This window comes from Cricetulus griseus (genome assembly GCF_003668045.3).
Source record: "Cricetulus griseus strain 17A/GY chromosome 1 unlocalized genomic scaffold, alternate assembly CriGri-PICRH-1.0 chr1_1, whole genome shotgun sequence".
In the NCBI taxonomy this organism is placed as follows: Eukaryota; Metazoa; Chordata; class Mammalia; order Rodentia; family Cricetidae; genus Cricetulus; species Cricetulus griseus.
In genome coordinates this window covers 185,883,408-185,905,867 of record NW_023276807.1, presented here as the reverse complement: position 1 = coordinate 185,905,867, position 22,460 = coordinate 185,883,408, and the positions used below count along the sequence as shown (strand labels likewise).

General features: G+C 43.1%; 1 protein-coding gene across 1 annotated transcript in view; it reads left to right on the top strand.

Annotated features, from left to right (window-relative positions):
- LOC100758229 (FERM and PDZ domain-containing protein 2) overlaps window positions 1-22,460 on the top strand; it is a 65,418-nt gene that overhangs the window by 15,235 nt on the left and 27,723 nt on the right. The window contains exons 7-12 of the mRNA XM_035453069.1: window positions 1,137-1,311; window positions 4,820-4,967; window positions 5,360-5,498; window positions 10,422-10,577; window positions 16,016-16,201; window positions 21,448-21,604. Coding sequence (XP_035308960.1) covers window positions 1,137-1,311; window positions 4,820-4,967; window positions 5,360-5,498; window positions 10,422-10,577; window positions 16,016-16,201; window positions 21,448-21,604 — 961 coding nt within the window. The remainder of the gene's footprint in view (window positions 1-1,136; window positions 1,312-4,819; window positions 4,968-5,359; window positions 5,499-10,421; window positions 10,578-16,015; window positions 16,202-21,447; window positions 21,605-22,460) is intronic.

Genomic DNA, 22,460 nt, shown 5'->3' with positions numbered 1-22,460 from the left:
CTGTTTAAAGAATAGCGTCCTCCTTTCTATCCCCTTCATCTGCTCCCATCTCTCCCATCCCTCCAGACCCCTGCCAGTGCATGGCCATGCTACTCCCGCCTCTCGTTCTCCCCTATGAGAGGGGCTCCTTGTGGCCTCCAGTTTTGTCCTTGCCCCTAATCTCAGTTCAGCCTTCATCTCCCCACTCAGCACAGATGCCGGGAGTAGCTCCACAGGCTGGGTACTCTGCCAGGCTCCACTCTATGCCTTTCCCTGTGACGCCTACAGTCTAGCAGGAGGAGGAAGGAGAGACAAATGCGTAATAGAAAAGCATGCCAGGTAGCCCTTTGTGCTTTAAAAAAAATGAGAAGACACATAAGGATGGAAGAGGGTAGAGGATGATATGTGAGGATGGGGGGAAATTGCTGCTTCAGCCAGGGAAGTGGCTCTAAGGAGACAAAGAAGGGAGAGAGGCATGGGGGATTTTAGGAAAAGGGTCTGGCAGAGGGAGAGCACTATATGGCTGTGCTGCCAGCTCAGTCAAGTACATGCCCTCATGGTTCATACCCAGCCTAGAGCCATGAGTTTCTCAGCTAATGTTGAACATTTGGGAAGATGACCTTCCCATTTTCCATTCTCCTAGAGCCAAGATGCTTGTCTGGCCAACCCTGCCTGGCAATGCTGCCTTTTGGCTCTTAGGTCTTCTGAAGGCAGGGCTGTGGGAAGCCTGGGATGGTGTCTTTCTTTTCCCAGGTTCCTATCCCCTTGTGTCTCTTCTCTGTAGCTCAGAACAATGCAGATAAACACTAGGAAACCCACTCTGGTTCAGTCAGGGGTGCATGACTCACGGATGAGTCTGAAGGAGGGTTATGGATCTTACCTCCCCACATTGCTGACCTCATAGATTCTTCAGAGAGCTCATACTTGGGCCTGGGTTCTCTGCCTTTTTCCAACTGTGAAGCCCTGGAAGAGTCCCTTATTGTCCCTAAGCCTCAGTTTCTCATCTGTTAATAGGGAGCAAAACTATATTCACTTAATAGGTAGTTAGACATTTAAATGAAGTAATCCATGGGCCATGCTTAGCCTAGGGACTAGCCCAAGTTAAAGACTCCTAGACTCCTCTTAATTGTGAGCATTGATGTTATTATTGTTTTCAGACCAAAAAAGGGAAATCCTATTTGGCTCTCAGAGACCTCTGTGTGGTCTTGCTGAATGGACAGTGTCTGGAGGTGAAGTGTGACATGGAGTCCACAGCAGGAGCTGTCTTCAATGCTGTCATGTCCTTCACCAACCTTGGGGAGACCACCTACTTTGGTTTGGCTTATATGAAAGGTAGGCATTTCCCGGGGACACTACTGACATGAGCTTCTGGGAGCCCAGGTTCATGGGTGCATGGACTCTTCCTCCTGGAAAACCGCTTGATCCTGGGACATCGAACTTTGCTTAGCTCAACACAGAGAGGGTGCCTTGGTGAGCACAGATTGTCAGGAGAGAATGGGGTAGGATGTGGGTTTGTGGCTTGCTGGGTCTGATCAGTTATAGTGCTCTGAAGTTAAGACAAACAGATATAAAAACATTGGTAAATTATCCAAGGAACTACTGGCATTTTGCACCTTGGCCCCAAAGAATCCACGTTAATCTTTCCTGAGAGAATGGTTTGCAAACATTTTTTCCCAAGTCTTTCTTTCATGAAAGGCCTTTTTATCTCCTCTCCTCAAAGTACTCCTATACTGCAGATGGAGTTCTCAGCCTCAATCTAAAGTGCAGAGGGAAAGAGGCTGAGAAAAGATTTTATGGGACTTCAGTCTGAGCTCCAGGCCCTGTCTGTGAGGTATTAGAGTCTCGGTATTCCTCATCCTCCAGCCTCTAAAGAGGGGCTTGTGAGCTCTTAGTGTGTCACAGTGGGGCTGGTGGCAGTGTCTTTGTCTTCCCAGAGTTCTTATCAGACACCCCACTCCCACCACCACCACCACAAGGACACCACTTCCAAATAGAACAGTCATTTTGTACTTCGATGTAGGTCATGATCAATGAAGTCTAACTTTGGTTAACATACAAATGGAAGTGCTTTTTAGGAAGAATTGTATTCTTTTTAGGTGCCTGCTGTATATCAGAAGCTATTAAAATCACTTTATTTAAAAATGTTTTAATTAAAATACAGTTATATCACTTCTCCCCTTCCACTCCTCTTCCAAACCCCACCTATGCCCCATCTCTCAAATTCATGACCTCTTATTCATTAATTATTATTGTTACATGCAAACCTGCTGAGTCTGTTTCACGTTCAGTGTTACACACACACACACACACACACACACACACACACACACACACACACATGTTTTCAGGGATGACACTTGGTATTGGGTAATTGATTAGAGAGCTCATCTCTGGGGAAAACTAATTCGCCTTTCACTCTCAACAGTCATTAGTTGCTTGTAGCTTTTTGTCTAGAGTTAGAGCCCTGTGAGATTTCCCCTATTCATACTGGCATGCCAATTGTCACTATTCAAATCTTATTTAGTAAGTTATTTTGTTTAGATGTCATTGGTGTGGCTTTCCTGCCACATCCAGAAGACACAATCTTATAGCAGACTTTCAGGGCTCACAAGCCTTCCACTCCCTTTTCCACCACTATCCTGGAGCTTTAGGTGTAGGGGTTGTGTTGTAGATATACTAGTTGGGGTTTGGTGTCCCATGGTCAGTTGTTATCTGCATTTTGACTAGTAGTGACTTTCAGTAATGGTCTCTGTCTTCTGTATAAGAAATGTATCATCCAAGTAAAAGCCAAGGCTTGGGAGATAGCTCAGTTGGTAAAGTGCTTGCCTGGTAAGCAGGAAGACTTGAGTTTGATTCCCAGGACTCATGTACAAAGGAAATCTCACTGTGATGATGTGTTGTTGTAATTCCAGTGCTGGGGAGGCAGAGACAGGCAGATCCCTGGGGCTTGCTGACCTGCCAATATAACCTACCTGGGAGTTCCAGGCCACCTAGAGTCCCTGTCTCAATAAAAATGGTGGATGGTGTTTGAGTAATGACATTCAAGATTGTCCTCTACAGGCACATACATATGAATGCTCCCACATATATGCTCCCACAAACATGCACATGTATGCTCAAAACACTCAATGAACAACTAAGTAAAATCTAGGTGAGTAAAACCTCTACCCTCAAATCAAGGAGATGCTTGTAAACCCTTCTTATGGGCATGATTCCTGGATTTTTGGAGCTGCTTAGGGAGGGGCCTCATGGGGAATCATGGATCTGGATAGAGACTATCTTGGGAGTGTTTGCCAGCCAGACTACATTGGGAGCTTATCCACCAATCGGAGAGAATCCATCTTAAGGGAAAGTGAGTATGGTGTAGGGAGTCAGATTCAGCAGCAAGGATGGAGGGCTGGGGTTGTTGGGCAATGGCCATTAGAAGTACCTGGACATATACCTACCTCTCCACATATACCTCCCCAGGAAGCAAAGGCTGGTTGCTAATTTAACAGCCCTACCTTCTAGCTGTGGTGGGAGTCCACCCTAGACAAGCCACTGACCTACACACTGAGACTGGAGGGTGGAGCACAGGATCAGACAGCATGGGATATGCAGAGTGTCAGAGAGGAGCAGACCTGCAGGAATCCTGGGAGTGGCCGATGATGCTCAGTCTGGTTGAGAACAGCTTTTAAGGGAGCAGAGCAATGGGGACAATATGTTCAGTGGTTTGGACTGATCTAATCTTCATCTAGATTGGCTGGGGGATCAACTCTGCTGGAGCTGAAGACCCGAGCTTTCAGATGAGATAGTTCTTATCTCTGACTTGCTCAGTTTGAGCTGCTCCAACAAAGTGCCATAGCTGGGTGTCTTAAACAGTTAGCTCTCCCCGCCCCCCAAGTTGAAATCTTCAAGTCTAAGATCAAAGTTTTGTCAGCTGACTTTATTCTTGGTAGGGATCTGCTTTCTGGCTCACAAAGGAAATCCTTCTCACTGAGTCCTTATATTGTAGAAAGAAAGAATGAAAAGGGAGAGGAGGACAGACAGACAGACAGACACACACACACACACACACACACACACACACACACGAGGAGGGAGAGGGGGAGGGGCAAGGATGGGAGAGGAAGAGAGAAACTCGGTTATGAGAGCCATTAATCTGGACATTTGGGCTCACTGCATGAGTTGGAGGAGGATGCAGACATTTAGTAGGTAATGTGTCTGTGACTGGGAGGTGCAATATGGTTCAACTGTCAACTGATACAGAAAGACCTGGCACATGGCAGGGACTTCATACTCCATTCCTTTGTCGTATGATGACAGCTGGAAAGCAGACTTTAAGTGACAGTTCTTCATCATAAATACAGTTGTCACTCAGCATCCATGGGACTTGAATTCTGGGACCCAGCAGACTCCCAAATCCCTAGAAGTTCATATATGAAATGAAATGATGTATACCTGTATTTTGTGCACTCCCATGTGTCTCTAGAGTGCTCACTTAAAATGTGAACACTATCTAAGTGAGTGCCACACTGTAGAGGAGACAATGACAGAAATGTCTGTACATATTTAGTACATGTAAAACAAATATTTCAATATGTGGTTAGTTGAATCTGCAGACATAGACTGTGCATATGGAGGATGCTTGTGATTATGTTTCTTCTTGATTGTTTTCCTTTGTCTCCTCTCAGTTCCTATGGCCCATGCAAGAGTCCCTTGTTACCAGATACTGAAGGGACCTCTGCTTTCTCCTGTACCAATGCAGCTTACACCCCATCCCTCTGGGCAGAGCTTAAGGGATGAATTTGAGGGTGGGGCACTCCCTATCCATTCTTTCTCCAAACTATTACCATTTCAGGTGAAGAGTTTTTTTTCCTGGACAAGGACACCAGATTGTGCAAAGTTGCCCCAGAAGGCTGGAGAGAACAGCACCCAAAAGGTTCAATGGACACTTTGACACTCTTTCTGCGGATAAAGTTCTTTGTCAGTCACTATGGGCTGCTGCGGTGAGTGTCACAGCCCGTTCCTAGGATCATTAAAGGGTCTATACCTGGCTGGCATTATGGGTAATGGATAGGTAGAGGCATGGAGAATGATAGAATACATATAAAGGTCAATTTCTGTCCATGGGGTTCTGATGTAATAGAAGTCAGCTCACTGTCTCTGCTTTCTGTTGCTTACTGGAGACACTACTTAACTGAATATCAGTTTTATGGCTTAAACTATATCCTTATGGGTGTTGGGGGAGGGGGCATGGTGTGTATGGAGAAGTCTAGTTTCTTTGGTTCTGTTCTCTGGGTTCTGCTGGGTTGTATCCATTTTTTCCATACTGAGAAGCCCTCCCATGAAGCACTCTCCTACCGATCAAGCTGTCTTTATTCCTGTGTTTCTTTGCTAGGCACAGCCTGACAAGGCATCAGTTTTACCTGCAGCTTCGGAAAGACATTTTAGAAGAGAGGCTGTATTGCAACGATGAGACACTACTGCAGCTGGGGGTCCTGGCCCTGCAGGCGGAGTTTGGAAGTTATCCTAAGGAGGTAGGGGTGATACCTGGGGTCTTTGTGTGGAATCCCTGGAAAGATGACTGTGAAAGGAGGCAGCTTCTAGGAATATAGAGGCTTTGCTTTTGAGAAGTGTTGTTAGCATCTATGCATCCCTCTGCCTACCTACCTACCCATCTACCCACCCGTTCACATATCAAACAAGCATTCATTAAACACTTTCCTGTGTTCTGGATTATATAAGGATAACCATACAAAGTTCATACATCCTAATTTGCTTCTAATCCAGCACATCCCTCTTTATATCTGTCAGTTTGTCCTACTACAAGGTAACATCCCAAACAGTTAACTCACAAAGAAAAGGTTGTAGGTTTAGAAGCTCAAAGTCCAAGATTGGGCCACCCCATTGGTTTGCCCTCTGATGAGGGTGCCAGGTAGCAGTACCCCATAGTGGGAACACATGTTGAGATGGGGGCTCAAGATGCCAAATAGGAATTTAGAGGGAGAGAGACTGATATCCTATGTCCCTTCTGCAGGAAAGCCTCCCATGATTTAAAGTCTCCCTTCTTAAGTCCTTCCTCCATGAAAGCTCCATCATTTCCCAGTAACACCACATTTAAGATCAGGACTATCCACACTGTACCCTTTGGGGGACCACTCAGACCAGAGCCAAACCATAGTAATGTAAGCACTTACTGAGTTTTTATCACCACCATCACCAATATTAATAGCCAATCTTTACTAAGAGATCACTCTATCTGCCATTGACCCAAACATCTAACTCACATAAACATTGCAAAGTTAATATTACATATTCTACATAGAAAATCTGTAAGGGTGTGGATTTAGGCAGGTGAGGTAGTGGGGAGGGACCAGGAGGAGAGAAATCTGTCATCAGAATAGATTGTATGAAAAAAAATCTATCTTCACTAAAAAGATTCAATAAACTTTATTTTTAAATGCGCTTTTAGCTTTACAGTAGGATTAAGTGGGAGATACAGAGATTTCTTGCCCTCATTTATAGTCTTCCCCCCAAAACAATATAACCAACCTGTGCTGACACATTGCCATCATCTAGAATCCATAATTGTGCTTGATTTTCTGTGTGTGGGTACTTCAGACAGCATTAGGGGAGATTTCCATTGCTGCAACAAAATACCTGTGGCCATCAGCTTTTGAGGAGGAAAGATCTATTTGGCTCACAGTTTCAGAGGCTTTAATACATGGTCATTGGCTCTGTCACTTTTGGATGTGGTGACACAGTGGATGGTGATAGAAGAGAAGATGAAAGAGAGGTGAGGAGACTGGGGTCCAAATATCTCAAGTGAGTGAGTGCCTTTAGCGACTCAACTTCTGTCACATAGCTACCTCTTAAAGGTTCCACTTCTAATAGTACCAAAGGCTTTGAAATCACGAGGCCTTCAGGGGATATTTAACAATCTAACCACAGTAAGGGGGCTTCAAAAGGGACAGCTCCTCTCTGTGTTGTCCATGGTCAGGAGGAAGAGGCTTCAGGTGTTTCATGAGGTGATGAGACTGGCTAGGTGGCACGTGTCTCACTTGGGAGGACTTAGTATGTCTTGCTAAGGGGCTTGTATGTTGTTTGATAAGTGCTTCTGGTGGTGGGAAAAGAACTGAAAACTGCTATTGTGAAAGACGGGAGCCCCTGCAGAATTCTAAGCAGGGAAGTAACATGATTACATTTGCATTTTAAAGAGGGAGACAAAGGCAATTTAGTATAAAAATAAAGCTCCTTAATCACACCATCCCAGCAGAATACATTCCATGGGCACATTCTCTTCCAGCCTGATCACATGTGGGGATTTTATACAGTCGTACACATTGCTGCACTCCATCTGCACTCTCTCTTGTTATGATGTGTGGTCTTCCGGAGGATGCCACGGAGCTGGGGTGCTTGCATGTTGCAGCTCCATGGGACTGGGACTGCCTTCATGTATCCCAACCCCCATATATCCCATCCCTTCTGCTGAACATTCCATTGATAGTGTAAGTGGTAATTATGATTATTGCCACAGCAGTTGCACCTGATTGTTCTCTTTTTTGTTGTTTGGTTTCTGTTTGTTTGTTTGGTTTTGTTTTTTGAGACAGGGTTTGTCTGCATAGCCCTGGCCATGCTGGAACTCACTTTGTAGACCAGGCTGGCCTGAAACTCTCAAAGACCTGCCTGCCTCTGCCTCTGCCTCTCAAGTGCTTAAAGGTCTGTGTCACTGGGACCGGCTGAACATTCTCTTTTATAAATGCCACATAGATAAAAGTACTTGTGCATAGAACTTTCTAGGTCCCTGTTGACTTCTTCTCTTGGGTATGTTCTCAGCAAGAAATGCTGGGATAAAGACCCTATATGCCCTTTCCCTCCCTAAATGTTTCAATAAACTTTACTTTTCAGGACACCCATTAGTCAACTTCCTGTCACTGTGACAGACTACCCAGGATAACCCACCTAAAGGAGGGAAGCTTTGTTTTGGCTTCATAGGTTTTGACCCATGTTTGCAGTCTTCCTCTCTTTAGGTAAGCCTAGCTGAGGCAGCAAACATCAGGGGTAGGGCAGAGCAAAACTCATGGTGGATTATGGTAGCCAGGAGGCAGAATGGCAGAAAAAGGAGAAGGGGCTAGGGTCCCAGAAGCAACCTTAGAACAAAAATTCAAGGATCTCATTCCCTTCCGCTGGATCCTGTGTCCTAAGGGTCCTCCAAAGAGTGCCACTTGCTCATGACAGCCTTCAGCATATGGACCTTTGAGGGATTTAAGATCCAAATTGTTAACAGAATGTTTAGTTTTACAGCAAAGCTGAATGGCAGGTGTCACTGACTCCCCTCACCTTATAGCCCCCCCCCCCAGTGAACAATATAATCTGTACCAGAAGGCACATTTGTTACCATCGATGAACAGATGCTGACAGATTGATGTCACCAGAGTACTTGGTTAGTGCAGGGGTTCACTCCTGGTGTCATATAGTTTTTGACAAATATATAATGACACGAATCACTATTATAGTATCATACAGAGAGGTCTCATTGCTCTAGAAATCACCACCGCTCCCCTTATTAGTGCTCTGCCCTCTCCTGGCAACCACTCATCTCTTTACCATATCTGTGGCAGGAGATCTCATATTTGGAGATAACATACAACCTTTCATGTAGGTTTACGTCACTTAGCAGCACACATTTAATCACCTTCATGTCTTTTCCTTGGCGGCTCCTTTAGTTTTTAGTGCTGACGAGCATGCCATTGCCCAGATGCACCATCATCTTTTTTTTTTTTTTTTTCACTCACTCCCTGGACAGCTTTTGCTTTCAAGGTTTGGCAGTTATAAATAAAGCTGCTATTAGCAACCACGTGCAGCTCTTTATTTATTTTCATTGCTGCACATCTAACCCAGGGCTTCCTACATGCTAGGCAAACCTTCTTTACCTGAGCTCCATGGTAGGATTTTCTGTGGATATGGGTCTTCAAGGCTTGGGGGTTGATTGCGAGGTCCTCAGATAGAGTCTGTTTGATTTTGTAAGAAGTTGACCAACTGTCTCCCGAAGTGGCTATACCATTTTCCACTCCCACCCACAATTTATCCGAGGTCCTGTTGCTTCTGTTCCCCATAGCACTTGGTGTTGTCAGTGTTTTGCATTTTGGCCAATCTAATAATTTTAAATTTTATTTAACATGTTTTTAAATGCACTAGGTTGCTGGGAAGTTTCTTCTCTTTGTGCCTCTGATCTGAACCCTGACTCGGCCTGGTTCACCTGGAGAATTCTGGTATTCTTAGTCTATGAATAAATGTGGATAGGCCTTTGCCACAGCCTGAATGTGGGGTGTTGTGAGCACAGTGGTATGCCCTTCTGAACCTCATCAGACTAACTCACTTACCTTCTGAGTAGAGATCAGATTCACCCAGCCCTCAGCTGCCTTCTTCAGGATCACTTCTATCAAAGCTGGGGGACAGTGATTTGCCCAAGGGGTAGTGTAGTAGTTCTTTCTCATTGGGATCACCAGCCGCAAATAATGACATGGAGACTTGTTATTAGTTATGAAAGCTTCTCCTTTAGCTTAGGCTTGTTTCAGCTAGCTCTTATAACTTAATTAACCCATTTTTTAAATCTACGTTTTGCCACATGGTCTTTACTTTTCCTCAGTACTGCATATCCGATTTGCTCTGAGTCTACTGGGAAGTACCACCTATCCTCTCCTGACTAGTTATTGGCTGTTCAGCTTTTTATTAAACCAATCAGAAGGCACCTTAGCCAGAGACACATCCTTACAGTGTACAAAACGATTATCCCACAACAGGGTATGCTGGCAGGGTTGCCTCAAGATCAGGATAGACTGAATCAGAAATACAGATGTAGGGTTAAGTCCCCCCCACCCCATTCTGCCCTCCGAATTTTTTTGCAGTGGACATGGAGATTGTACTTTCATGAGCTTCACCATACTTCTGTTTGTCCCAAAGTCTGTGTTGAGAGAACCCAGTACTAGGTGACACTGATCTTTTATCTTCTCCTGGGGGGCTGTAGCGTCAGCTTCCTAAGTAGCAGAACTGCTGAAGGTTGAGGTTTGTGTGGGAAAGAGGGATCAGATCTTCTCAGATGTATAGGGATGATGTCATATCTGAGACTTCCTTGTTGTTTGGCATCACTTCTAACACAGAACACAACACTGTGTCTCAGAGGCACCTCAAAGGAGTGTCCTGTCCTGGGGCACATTAAGAGTATGGTTTCCCTCCCTCTCTCCTCTGAGACAGGGTTTCTTTGTGTAACTTGGGAGTATGTCCTGGAACTCACTCTGTAGACAAGACTGGCCTCGAACTCACAGAGATCTGCCTGCCTTTGCCTCCAGAGTGCTGGGATTAAAGGCCTGTGCCAACATCACCCAGCCACATTGCTCTTCTGTTCAGAGATGTCTGGAAGGCTTCCTGGGTAAGCCCTTTCCTCTACTTGCTATTCCTAGCAGCTGGAAAGGAAAGCATATTTCCAAATTCAAGACTACATCCCAGCAAGGCTTATTGAGCGGATGACAGCAATCCGGGTCCAAGTAGAAATCTCCGAGATGCACCGACTCAGTTCTGCTCCCTGGGGAGAAGATGCCGAGCTGGAGTTCTTAGAGGTGAGACCTCTGGGGTCCCAAGGGAGATGTCTGGGTCCAGGAAATGTAGTCAGTGATTCTCTCTGCAGCCACATCTAGGGACCAGAAGGGATTAAATTTGCAAGGAGGTATAGGCAAGGGCTTAACTGGCAAAAGGAAGAATCTTTATCACCCTGAGCAACACAAAGAAGCTTCTGGTAATAGGTGGCCCTTCAAAGGGATGGTCTCTATCCGGGTAGGCTGGGTGTCACAGGGCCTTGCTTTGACCTTAGGGAGACATCTGTGATGCTTTCCTGTGGGCAGGGAGATCTCATAGATGATACTGAGGTAGAAAACTAGGCTACAGGCTGGGCAGAGCTATCAGGAGACTCCTCAGGGTGCAGCTCCCTTCCGTTCTGTCCTCTCTCCTCACCTCAAAGCAGAAGCACTCCAATCTCACACACTGAGAGAACCCACAGTGAAGAACGTTTGGCTGGCTTCATTGCCTCCACTCACTGTTGGCCAAGTGCTGTGGGGAATGGAGACAAAGACATGTGTTCCCTATCCCTGGTGGGTCCCAGGTCTTCATCTAGAGGTGGGCACACTGTGCTGGATGCTCAGAGAGAACAGGACCAATGCCAGTGACTGGTGGGATTAGGCAGGAGTAGCCTCTTTTCTTTGCAGGTGCATGAGCAGGGTGTGTGTGAATGGGAGGATCTTTGAGAAGACATCCATGTGGCTAGACCTTCAGACTTGGGGAACCGTTTCCAAAGGACACACTCTAATGTGCACATTTCTCTGTATCTAAGCCTCCTAACTTGGGTCAAAATATCCTGCCCATGTGTTTGTTTGTTTGTTTGTTTTTGCCTTTAAGAAGATCAGTACTTGAAAGAAGAACTGGAAAAGCAAGGTTTTGCCTTTTCCTTTTTGACCAATCATACAGGAAAATGATCCCAACACCTAGCATGGAGGTAGCCTGCGACCATTTCATTGTCTAAGTCCCAGCAGAAACACTCACTGAATTCTGTAGTTCCATCTCACACATGTTCCCTTTCAAAAACATCCCCTTGATGAGGGGCATGTGGAGAAGTCAAGGCTATTGGAGGACAGTGAATGGCCACAGAACTAGAGAGCTGAGTTGAGAACAAGGACGTCACCCTGCTGGCCACTACTGTGGATGTATGCTGCCTGCATCCTGTCCCAAGCCCAGCTTTATGTGCTGGGCTCTGTTGTGTTTCTCCTTCCTTTGGTAGAACTATGAGAAAGTGACTATAAAAATAGCTACCATCTTAGAAGCAAAAGGCAGGAGACTATTTTTTTCTTCCTGTCTTTCACAAAAAGCACCAGGCAGATTTGGTTTCACTTGCATGCAATGTTCATTCATGTTGAGATATACTCTGTCTCCTTCCCTTTGGCGGCCTTCACACATGACTAATGCTGTAGGCTGCCTGTTCTTGGTACAGAGAGCTGAAGACAGAATGAACTTTGCACCCCAGAGCTCTCTGGGAGCATCTGTGTCACTGTGTGAGTCATTAAAGTCTTTTCCCTTTCCACATAGGAAAGAAAACATTTCCCCACCATGCTATGAGTGAGCACACTGACATTTTGATATATTCACCCTTCTATATGCATCTATATATGTATACATGCATATACATTTACAAGTGGGCAATGTATTATATAGGTGCTTCTATGTATTCATATAACCCTGCATTGCAAAAAAATCGAAAACTTACTTTGAATCGATACACACTCCTCTTCAATACTGTATTCTTTGCATTAAATAGTCCCAATGTGCAATACTGAATTTAGTATTTTTCTATATCCATCATTGGCTGTATTTCTGTTTCATTTATTAGGGCAAGAATCTCATGAGTGGAGTCACACAGGTGGTGGCAGTGCTCAGTTCAACCACAGATGCTACATTTGCTGAGGCATCTTATATCCCACTTATCTCTGGGCATTCCTTGTCCTTCTAACCAGGATGTCAACACCAGCAGTGCCCTGGATTCACAGGGCCCACTTATACCACAAATAATCCACATACCACAAATAATCACCAGAAATTTAATTATAGCTCCTTTAGACTAGTCTTTTTCATAAATAGAGGAAATCATTCCCAGATGGTTGCCTGCTGGCTTGGTTGACGGATGCTGTACTCTGCCAATTCATTTCCTCCCACTGGCAGCAGACTTGGTAGCAGTCCAGTGTGGGTACCACTGAACACCACCTTTGGTCTGGGAGATTCACAGCTGTGTGAGCATGTGAATCCATGATCAGCCTATTCAAGGTTAGCTCACTGTTTTCCAGATACCCTCAATATATTACCTATTCCCACTCAACTGGGTGCTGTAATGTGATATGAAAATAATTCCAGTTGCCTGTTGGAATCATATTGGTTAAATTCTGTATTTTTCCTCTCCTTGGCATTAATGAATGCATTCCCTGGGTGTTGCAAGCATTTTGTCCTTCCCTGCCTCGGAGATAGGCTTCCCTAACCTATCCCTGCAAGTCTTCACCAAATTAGGAACAAAATTAAGGGAAGGATTTGCCTGGTTACGCAGCACATTTTCCTGGAGTACATTCTCAGAAATGGAATTATAGGGCCAAAGCATACAAATTGCTGTGAATTAGGAAGAACAATCCATTTGTGACCTGCAGTTTTCAGTACAGCAAGGAACAGTTAGGAGTGCTTGGTCACTTTGCTATCTGCTGCTGGAAGAACAGGGAACCGTGGCAGGAAGGCAGGAGACAGATAATGTTATTTTACTTTGAACAGATTGAAGATGCCCCAGAAGACATTATGCTTAGTTATCTATGTTCCCAGTCTTCAGAAATGCTCTAAAGTTTAGTTATTGAGAGTGAATTCTTGGGGTCAAACAGACTCCTCTATTGAGATTCCCATTCCTGCCTCCAGGGAATCTAGGCAGGTTATTTTCATCAGTTGAATGATTTATCTCTCAGATACAGGAGAATTTATTTCTGATATTTTTCTAAGCTTGCTAACCCAAAAGTTTGAACATCATATCCAATAACAGAAAATTGTTCTGATATATGCAGTAAAAAGAAATTGAAAGCATTATTTCCAAATTGAACCACATAAGTATAACCACATAGACTCAAATGTATCACCACAAACTGCTTTCATGGCCCTGTACCTTGCTTTATATTTGTTCCAACGGGGCTTGATATTTTAGGCATTTACATCAACAGGGACAGAAAACAGAAGCTGGCATTACATGGGTAACCTAAGCATATTGGAAACAAAGGGGAGGCTGAGCATCCTTAGCCACAGCTGGTGAATCTGTGTGAATGTGAACCCAGGCGGAACTTCAAAAGAGGCAGCGAAGTAGTCTGGGCAGAACAGCCACTGATAATGTCCAAATAACACATAGCTGCTTAATGAAGAATAGCTATGCCATCAAAATCTTTATATCCCTCACCTGAGTATGGTCCTAATGATGCTTGGTTTTGTGACCAAACATGACTTGTCAACTGGCAAGTGATGATAGGGAGCATCAAGCCTTTTCAGGTGCCATGGTTACTTGTTACATGCTCTGTTAAAGCAATTATAGATTTAAAAACAGGAAAGAATTCCTGAGATGTCAGTAGCTGTTTTCTTTGTATGATGGGTGTTAGGTTGTTTTTGAGTCCGGGCCTCTCACTTTGGCCTGGGCTTGCCAATTAGGCTAGGCAAGCTGGCCAGTGATCCCACCACATCCGGCTTTTTACATAGGTGCTAGGGATGGAGCTCAGGTCTAAGCCATCTTTCCAGCCCCAACAACTAGTTTCTTTGTGACTTCCTTAGACAATAAGAACAGAAGAAATATATACCCTCATTAAAATGTTGGATTTTGTGAAAAGCAAAACAAAACTAAAGTTTATTTTCAGTTGAAGAACTTGGCCTGCAGAGACAAAAATAAAAGTTTAACTGACCTGAGTAACTGACCCAATTACTTCTACCTTCTGTCCTCCCTCTGTGCCTCCATTTTCTCCTTTGGAAAAAGACAGCTACACCTTTGTCTTATGATTGTTATGAAAACTCAACAATAATGAAACAATACCTGGCTGTGGCTGGCAGCAGGTATTATCAGTACTCAAGTACCTTTACAGAATAATTAAAAAACAAAAATGAAAAGTTGATGCTAAACAGTTAAAAAAAGGGTTTAGGATAAAAAGCAAGTTTAGAAAAGGCATCTTAATTTTCACATTGACTATTTACTTCGGTGCTTTAAAACAATGTTGATCAAATTCTTTTACAATGCCACGCACAATGTCTTGGGAAGCCTCTCTTTGTTATACTTTAATCAATGTCCTTCTTGGTCATTGATATTTCAATACAAGTGCTCAGCATTTTTTGGGTGACAGTGGTGATGATGTTGATGATGATGATGATGAGGTGATGGTAACAACGATGATGACAGTGATGACAGTGTCTCTTTCAAGCTGAAAGCAGGAGGCTTAACATCCAGACATTTAATCATGATCTTACAGACAGCCAGGGTATTTTCAGATTCAATTATTCATCAACAGGTAAGAGATCAGCAAAATTAACAAAATTAACAAAATTTCTAATTGGTCTCTGTCTATAACTGTGCCTGGGAATGAGGAAGATCATATTGATAGGACATGGCAGTCTTCTGAGGATAGAGAAAGGGCACCAGATCTCACCATTGAAGCCTGTCTGAGAGGCTGTCAGATGTCTGGAACAGGAAGCCCTTCCTGCAGATCTATGGGCAGCAACCTTCTGATGAGGACTTCCTGGCCGTGGGATAGCTGTTCAGACAATAAAACACATCTGAAATTGAGTTCACATCTGAAATTCTCTTGAGAATTCAATTGGCTTGCTTCAGCCACCAACTTCGATTAACCCTGGCCCTTTTGGAAAATTCAATCCCTTAGCTTGGTAAACTAGGCAAAGGGATGGGGCTATGATGATCCTACAGAGGTATTGCTTAGTAGAAAGGCATGCTGGAGTGACAGGCATTTCCCCTGCAGATTGCTCTCGGCACAGCCTTCTTTGATAGCCTTGATAATGACCTGAAGGCTACTTTTTGTGCCCATGCCTCAGCTTTTGCAACTGGAACATGAAAAGATGGGACCATATGATTGACACAGTTTGGGAAGGGAGCCCCTAACCTTGAGATGTCCCAGGAGATTCTGAATCATAAAAAATACTTGTTCACCATATTTATATGCTAGTGTCCTGTATTTATAAGAATGTTCTCCCATGTTTTTTTTTTTTTTTTTTTTTTTTTTTTGGTATTCTACAAATAAAAGATTCTTTAGGTTCAAAAAAAGAAGGAAAAATGTCATCATATCAAAGGTTTAGATAGATTCCAGAGTGAGAAAAAAATGTCTAACTGGATGTTTCTTCATCTTGCTTTGGCAACAATGGATTTTTCCACATAAGGGGTTGAGGGTCACGATTTTGAACCAGTCAATTCATGGGTCCTAAGTTGGCCTTTTCCTCCATCCAGGTTGTTCAGCAACTCCCAGAATATGGAGTCCTAGTTCACCGGGTTTTTCCTGAGAAGAAGAGACCAGAAGGGAAAATGGCCTTGGGGGTCTGTGCCAAAGGTATCATAGTTTACGAGGTGAAAAGCAGCCGCAGGATCGCAACATCACAGTTTCCATGGAGAGAAACTGGAATGATCTCAACTCATGTGAGTGAAGCTCAGTTGCTAGCCACCTATGCCTCCCTTTCCTTTGACCTGCAGCCCCTTTAAGTGGCATTGGCTACATGAATCTCTCTTGACATAGTCACTGACATATTTGGGGAGATCAAATTCTTCACGGGTGGGGTCTGGTGATCCCCAGGAAGTCTCCCCCCCTTTTTTTCGTGCTCTCTTGCCAGCTTGCTCACAAGCCTCCATAAATAGCCTGTAGCCTAAAGTGCTACATTTCCCTCCATGCATTCTTCTTAACCTGAGAAGCCCATCTGTGGCCAAAGCAAGGACAAGTGGGATCCAAAGGAAGAGAATGGAGTGAAGGCTGAGTGGAGTCTGCACATACAGGCACCTGGTGTGTCTTGGGTGAACTGCAGGTACCCTGGCAGACAGAGTGTCGGATGACCACTGAAAAGTTAAAATATGTAAAACCCCAGCAGCTGTCCATTTCAAATCATATTAAAATGCCTTTTTAACTATTCAGTTTCCCAGTTTAGTTTCTATCATCTTGGCACTGGGACCTGGTAGTTGACTGTCCCTGCCTGTCACAGGGCTATCCAGGTCAGTATTTGTATTTCACTGAAGACAAAGCTTTTTGCCTTTTGGCCCATATACCCTTTCAGTTTTTCTTCTGTTTACTTTACTCCTATTGTTTAAAATTTTCTCCTAGTTAGATCATTATTTTTATTATCTGATATTAGCATTTCCTAGGTAAAATATGGTTGCTTTTATTCAATTTCTGAATTTCTGGATACTTTTTGTGGTCTTTTGATTTTTGAAATTAATATCGTCAATGTATGATATATAATAGAATCACATATATACATATATGTATATATATAATGGAATTCATAAAGTTTCAGAATTTTAATTTAATTGAATGATATTTAAAGAATTCAAAATGTGTTTGAAATTCAACAATATTAAATTTTTTCTTAGTCTCCTCACTATAAGTTTAACTAATCAAAGATTCAGTGTGATTTGTCTAAATACAGATTCTCTAAGTAGTAATTTTAAAACATAGACAATTTTGAGGCCATAAAGTTTATTTACACACACACACACACCTCACAATTATATATTTAGTTTTACAGGTATTTGTTTTCTCATTATTAGGCCAAAATTTTTTTAAAATATTAAATCTGGGAAGTCATCAAGTTCACAAGCTCAAAACAACTGTTTAATTAGGATTCCTGTACCCTGATGATCAGCTTCCTCCTTGGCACAAATATTTTGAAAAGTCATCTTGTTCAGTAATTTCACCAGCTGCTTCTGGCCAGTTAAGCGTCTTCCACAGAAAATGGTTCTTTGTGCTTCTGCAGGTAGTGAGTGAGTGTGGAGTAATGTGAGATTGGTTCAGGAGGCTAGCTTCAGTTTTGTTTACTAATAGCTGGAGCCAAGATGTTCCATCACGTCTCTTTCTTCTTTTTACCCTGTAGGGAAGTAGCCAGGGAAGGAGGATGCTCTTTTCTTTTCTCTTCTTTTCTTCTTTCTTTCTTCCTTCCTTCCTTCCTTCCTTCCTTCCTTCCTTCCTTCCTTCCTTCCTTTCTTTCTTTCTTTCTTTCTTTCTTTCTTTCTTTCTTTCTTTCTTGAGACAGGGTTTCTTTGTTAACAGTCATGACCGTCCTGGAACTCCCTTTGTAGACCAGGGTGGCCTTGAACTCACAGAGATCTGCCTGCCTCTGCCTCCTGAGTGCTGTGTGTGCCACCACCACCTGGCAAGGATGCTGTTTTCAAAGAATGTAATCCCTGGATGCCTTGGCATCTATGTATACTTGATTGTTCAATCAAAAACCATTCCTTCTAGAACAAGGACCTAATGGTATCTATCGGTAACTATAGTGTTTTCAAGCATTAGTTCTAATCTCTGGAGATAAAGGCGTGGAACAGACCAGACCATACAGGACTATACATGGCCTCTTTAAGCAAAATATGTAAAATTGCAAATAGCAGCTACATCATGAAAGGGAATGTTGCTTAGAATAAGAAAAGGAACCCCCAAAGTTGAAGATTTAAAAAACCAGAGGACATACTTTTTAAATAGTGCAAGTGCCAGAAAAACACTCTACCAACTAACTCTCTGGCAAAGCCTGCAATGCTCTCTCTTTTCAAATTTAGGGTGGTATATCCTTTTCTTGTTTTTCATGTGACAACATTTTATAATGTCATTCTATCCAGAGGGAATAAAAATACTGTTTAACATATCTTTTAGTATAGTTGAAGTAGGCTAGGTAAAGCATGCAGTTTGCTTATTGTGAGTTGTTATAAGTGTCTGTGCTACAAATGCAGGGATTATTTGGGTGTTGGAGGTGGTGGTGGTGGTGTCCTAGAGATGACACTAAAGATGAATACATGGTAGGCTAGTGTTCTATCTATGAACTATATCCCAGTCCCAAGTGCTGGCAATCTAACAAATCCTATCTTACTCGTTTGCTATTAAAAATAAATGTGTTGTGATCGGGTATTTTTGAGAACTAAATTTTAGTTTTTAATTTATGATGACTGTGAAATTTTGCCTCAGAGCAGCCACGGGCTCTGTACATTTTTGCTGCCTCCTAGGAGCTCAGTATCTTAGCACATGGTTAGTTTCAAGTGGCTTCTGGTCCTCGTGCAGAGACCTGCATGGTTTTGCCCAAGGAAAGTGAGTTCTGAGACACCTGACCACAATGTAGCCACTGTAAAAGATAACTGCAAGTGGCATAGAGACACTCTACTAATTTCATTTTGTTTTTCCTTAAAAGGATCTACTCCCAGTCCACCCAGTACTACCCAGTGGGAGAGCCGAATTAGGAAGGAGAGTGTGCTTTTCTCCTCTCTTGACTTATAATGAATGTCTGAGAGCATTAGCTTATAAATGCAGAAGATTTATGCTGCTCAGAGTGTCATGTGGCTGCTTATTGTGCTGCTTTGAGTTGGTGGTGAAGCAGCACAGCATGGCAGAGAGCTGGGTGGACACTTACATATCATGGCCAGGGAGTAAATAAGTTGAGAGAGAGACTGGTGCCCCAGTACCATCATCAAGGGCATGCTCTCATGTTCTAACTTCCTCCCATGAGGCTCCACCTACTAAAGGCCCAATTCCCAATTGTGCTCCTTTGATGGATGTTTAAGATCCTGATTAGAGCAGAGGGGGAAAAGAGTGTCAATGGTCTTAGCCAGCTATGGTGGAAACATGTTGCTTTCCAATATTACCAGAACATGTATACACATAGCCAGGGCGGCTCCAGGAAAGTGTGTGACCAGGCGAGGGTGCTGGAGCTTCAGCTTCATGAGCTCTGTTCGTGGACAAATCTGTCCCTGTCTGGAAGGATGTAATTGCAAAGATGTATGTAAAGAAACAGGTGAGAAAGCAAATGGACTGGAACAAAGCAACAATAACAATGAAACTTCTGGGTATAAACTGTTTCAGAATGGGAAAGTGATGCTAAGAAACAAATATAGTATTGTGGAAGGACCTGCAATAATGGGAGTCTAAGAAAAGATGTCCAGTTTGTGCTAAAACACTCTGAGGTTAGAGTTCTATACTCTTATTGCATCGTTATTCAAGGAGCAGTTTGCTATGGGTATGAATTCTAGTAAGTGGTGATAAACAGACATAAACTCCAATCCACTACCATCAAGAGCATCATTAGACCTATGCCCAGAAACAGTGGGCGTTTTACTTTCTCTCAAATTCCTTTAGATTAATTCCATTTTTGCTGCTGTGATAAAACACCACAGCCAAAAGCAATTTATAAAATTAAAAGTTTATTTGGCTTAGAGTTTCCAGAAAGATCTTCTATAATGGCAAGGAAAACACGGCATAGTGGCACATGTGAAGCCGCTGAGAGTGAACAGGAAATGGGGGCAAAGCCCATCCTCAGTGATGTACTTTCTCCAGTAAAGCTTTACCTTCTAAAGGTTCCATAACCCCCAAACAGCACTACCAATGGGGAGACCGAGTGTTAAAATACTCAAGACTCTGGGGCATTTTTTCATTCAAACCACCACACCCTTGGAGCGCTGGCACCCAATGGGAGAGTTTTGTTAATAGTTAATACATTGAAAGAATCTCTCTCTCTCTCTCTCTCTCTCTCTCTCTCTCTCTCTCTCTCTCTCTCTGTGTGTGTGTGTGTGTGTGTGTGTGTGTGTGTGTGTGTGTGTCCCTTTTCAAATATGTTTGAGAATAGTTATCAGATTTTATTTATTTTACTGATTGATTGATTGATTAAGACAAGGTCTCACTATGTAGCCTGGCTGGAGTAGAGATTCACCTGCCTCTGCCTCTAGAGTGCTGGGATTAAAGGAGTGGGCCACCACACCCATGATGTGGAGTCTGAGTATTCTAAATCTGTTTCTAGACTCCAGGATTCCTAGGTCATGTTTAGGGTAAAGAATGCGTCCTCATTCTGTAGCCATGTGACAAGGGGTATAAATGCTCACAAAATTCTTAGCTTAATTCTTACCCAGGCACCTTTTGTAGGGCCTTTTGTCTTGGCTATGACAGAAATTAAAAGAAGTGAAATTTTATTACAGAAAAGAATCAGGATGTCACATAGGCAGAGGAGCCAGAAACAAAGATTTGGGTTGCAATATGTGGAGATGTGGAGAAGGGTTTCTGTTTTCATTCTTTTTCCAGATAAGGGAGGAGGCTTCCAGTATGCATGTGCCACTTTGCACACTGCTCAAAACACTGCTGTATTTTTGTTCTATCTCTCCCTCGGGAAGCTTTCACTATGCTAATGTAGCATAATGAGGCATAATGAGGATCCGGGTCAGTTCTCCTTCAGTTTCTTTGCTGCCTTGGTGGTGGCTGGTTCTGACTACAGCTCAGTTTCTCTGCTTGCTTATTACAGTGCAGCTGCCTGCTTGTTATCTGTGGGCTCCCTGTCTCATCAGAACAAGAAGCTTGGAGCTTGTACAGTAAAAGCAGTGGGGATGCTTGCTGGCCATTTTGTAATGTACTTGTGAAGACCAACTGTCCACTGACTCATTTCATATTTTTTCCGCCCAGCACACTCCTTGACAATAGCAATTAAATGATAAACATTTGGCTCACAAATGAAGGAGAAAAATAAATAGAAGGACTTTGTTTAGCCATTGTCTAAGAAAGAAATTGGGCCTTTGTCAGCCCTTACCCTGCACTTCAGGAACTGTGTTGATATTGAATTGAGGAGCTGGTTTTTTATTGCTCTCTGTATAAATGTACTTTGAGGGAAGCATGGGGATGGTCAGAGTTCTAAGTCTGTGCTTGATTCCTCCAGAGAAGAAAGTTCACCATCACCAGCAGCATCACTGGAAAAAAGTACACCTTTGTCACCGATTCAGCCAAGACCTGTAAATATTTGCTGGGTCTCTGCTCTGCCCAGCACTGGTTTAATGCACAGATGGGCTCTGAGCAGCCTCCTCATCTTTTAAGTGGTGAGTATATACTGTACTAGCAACACACAATCAGACAGGCTTGCTTGCTCATAAAATAATTTGTATGAAAAGATGTAGTTGACCCACAAATAGCTGAAAAGTCTAAAAATCATAGCCAACAATGGCAGAAACACAGTAAAAATGAAGTATAGATTTCATTCTCAGAATGATGAAAGTGGAAATAACACTGGAAGAAAAATGGATACAATCTTTCCAGAACACAACTGGAGCTCTGTCTGTCTGCCTCCCTGCCAGTCTGTCTCCTTTCCCTCTCCCCTTCTTCCCTTTCTTTCTCTCTCCCTTGTCCCTCCCTCCCTTTGTCCACCCATCTAACTTTGTAAAAGCTGAAAGGTCTATATGTCTTTGAACTCTCAATTTTGCTGTAGATATTTATCCTGAGATAGTTAAGTACAGAAGTTGGTGGCAAGTGGAACTGTCCATGGTACAGGGCTGAGCGAGGAAGGGCAAGAGAGGATTGTAGCATTTAATGGAACATCTCCACCCTTCAGTAGGGGGTGGGACACCAGCCAGGTGTAATATTGAGCCAGTTAAATGGTAGCAGGAGTAACCTAGAAATTGAACCTGTCATTTTGCTTAAGTTTTAGTGATTTATGCTTAAATTTAAATGGATAATTTATATATATTCATGTGGTTAACATTCACTATAAAACAAGAACTAATACAGAAATAAACAAAACCAAAATCTTTTAAAATTATTTTTTTATTTATTCTACTTACTGACCACATTTTCTCCTCCCTCCTGCTCCCCCTCCCATCTACCACCCCCCATTCACTCCTCCATTCAGGGACAAGCCTCCCATGGGAGTCAACAAAACATGGCATGTCAAGTTGAGGC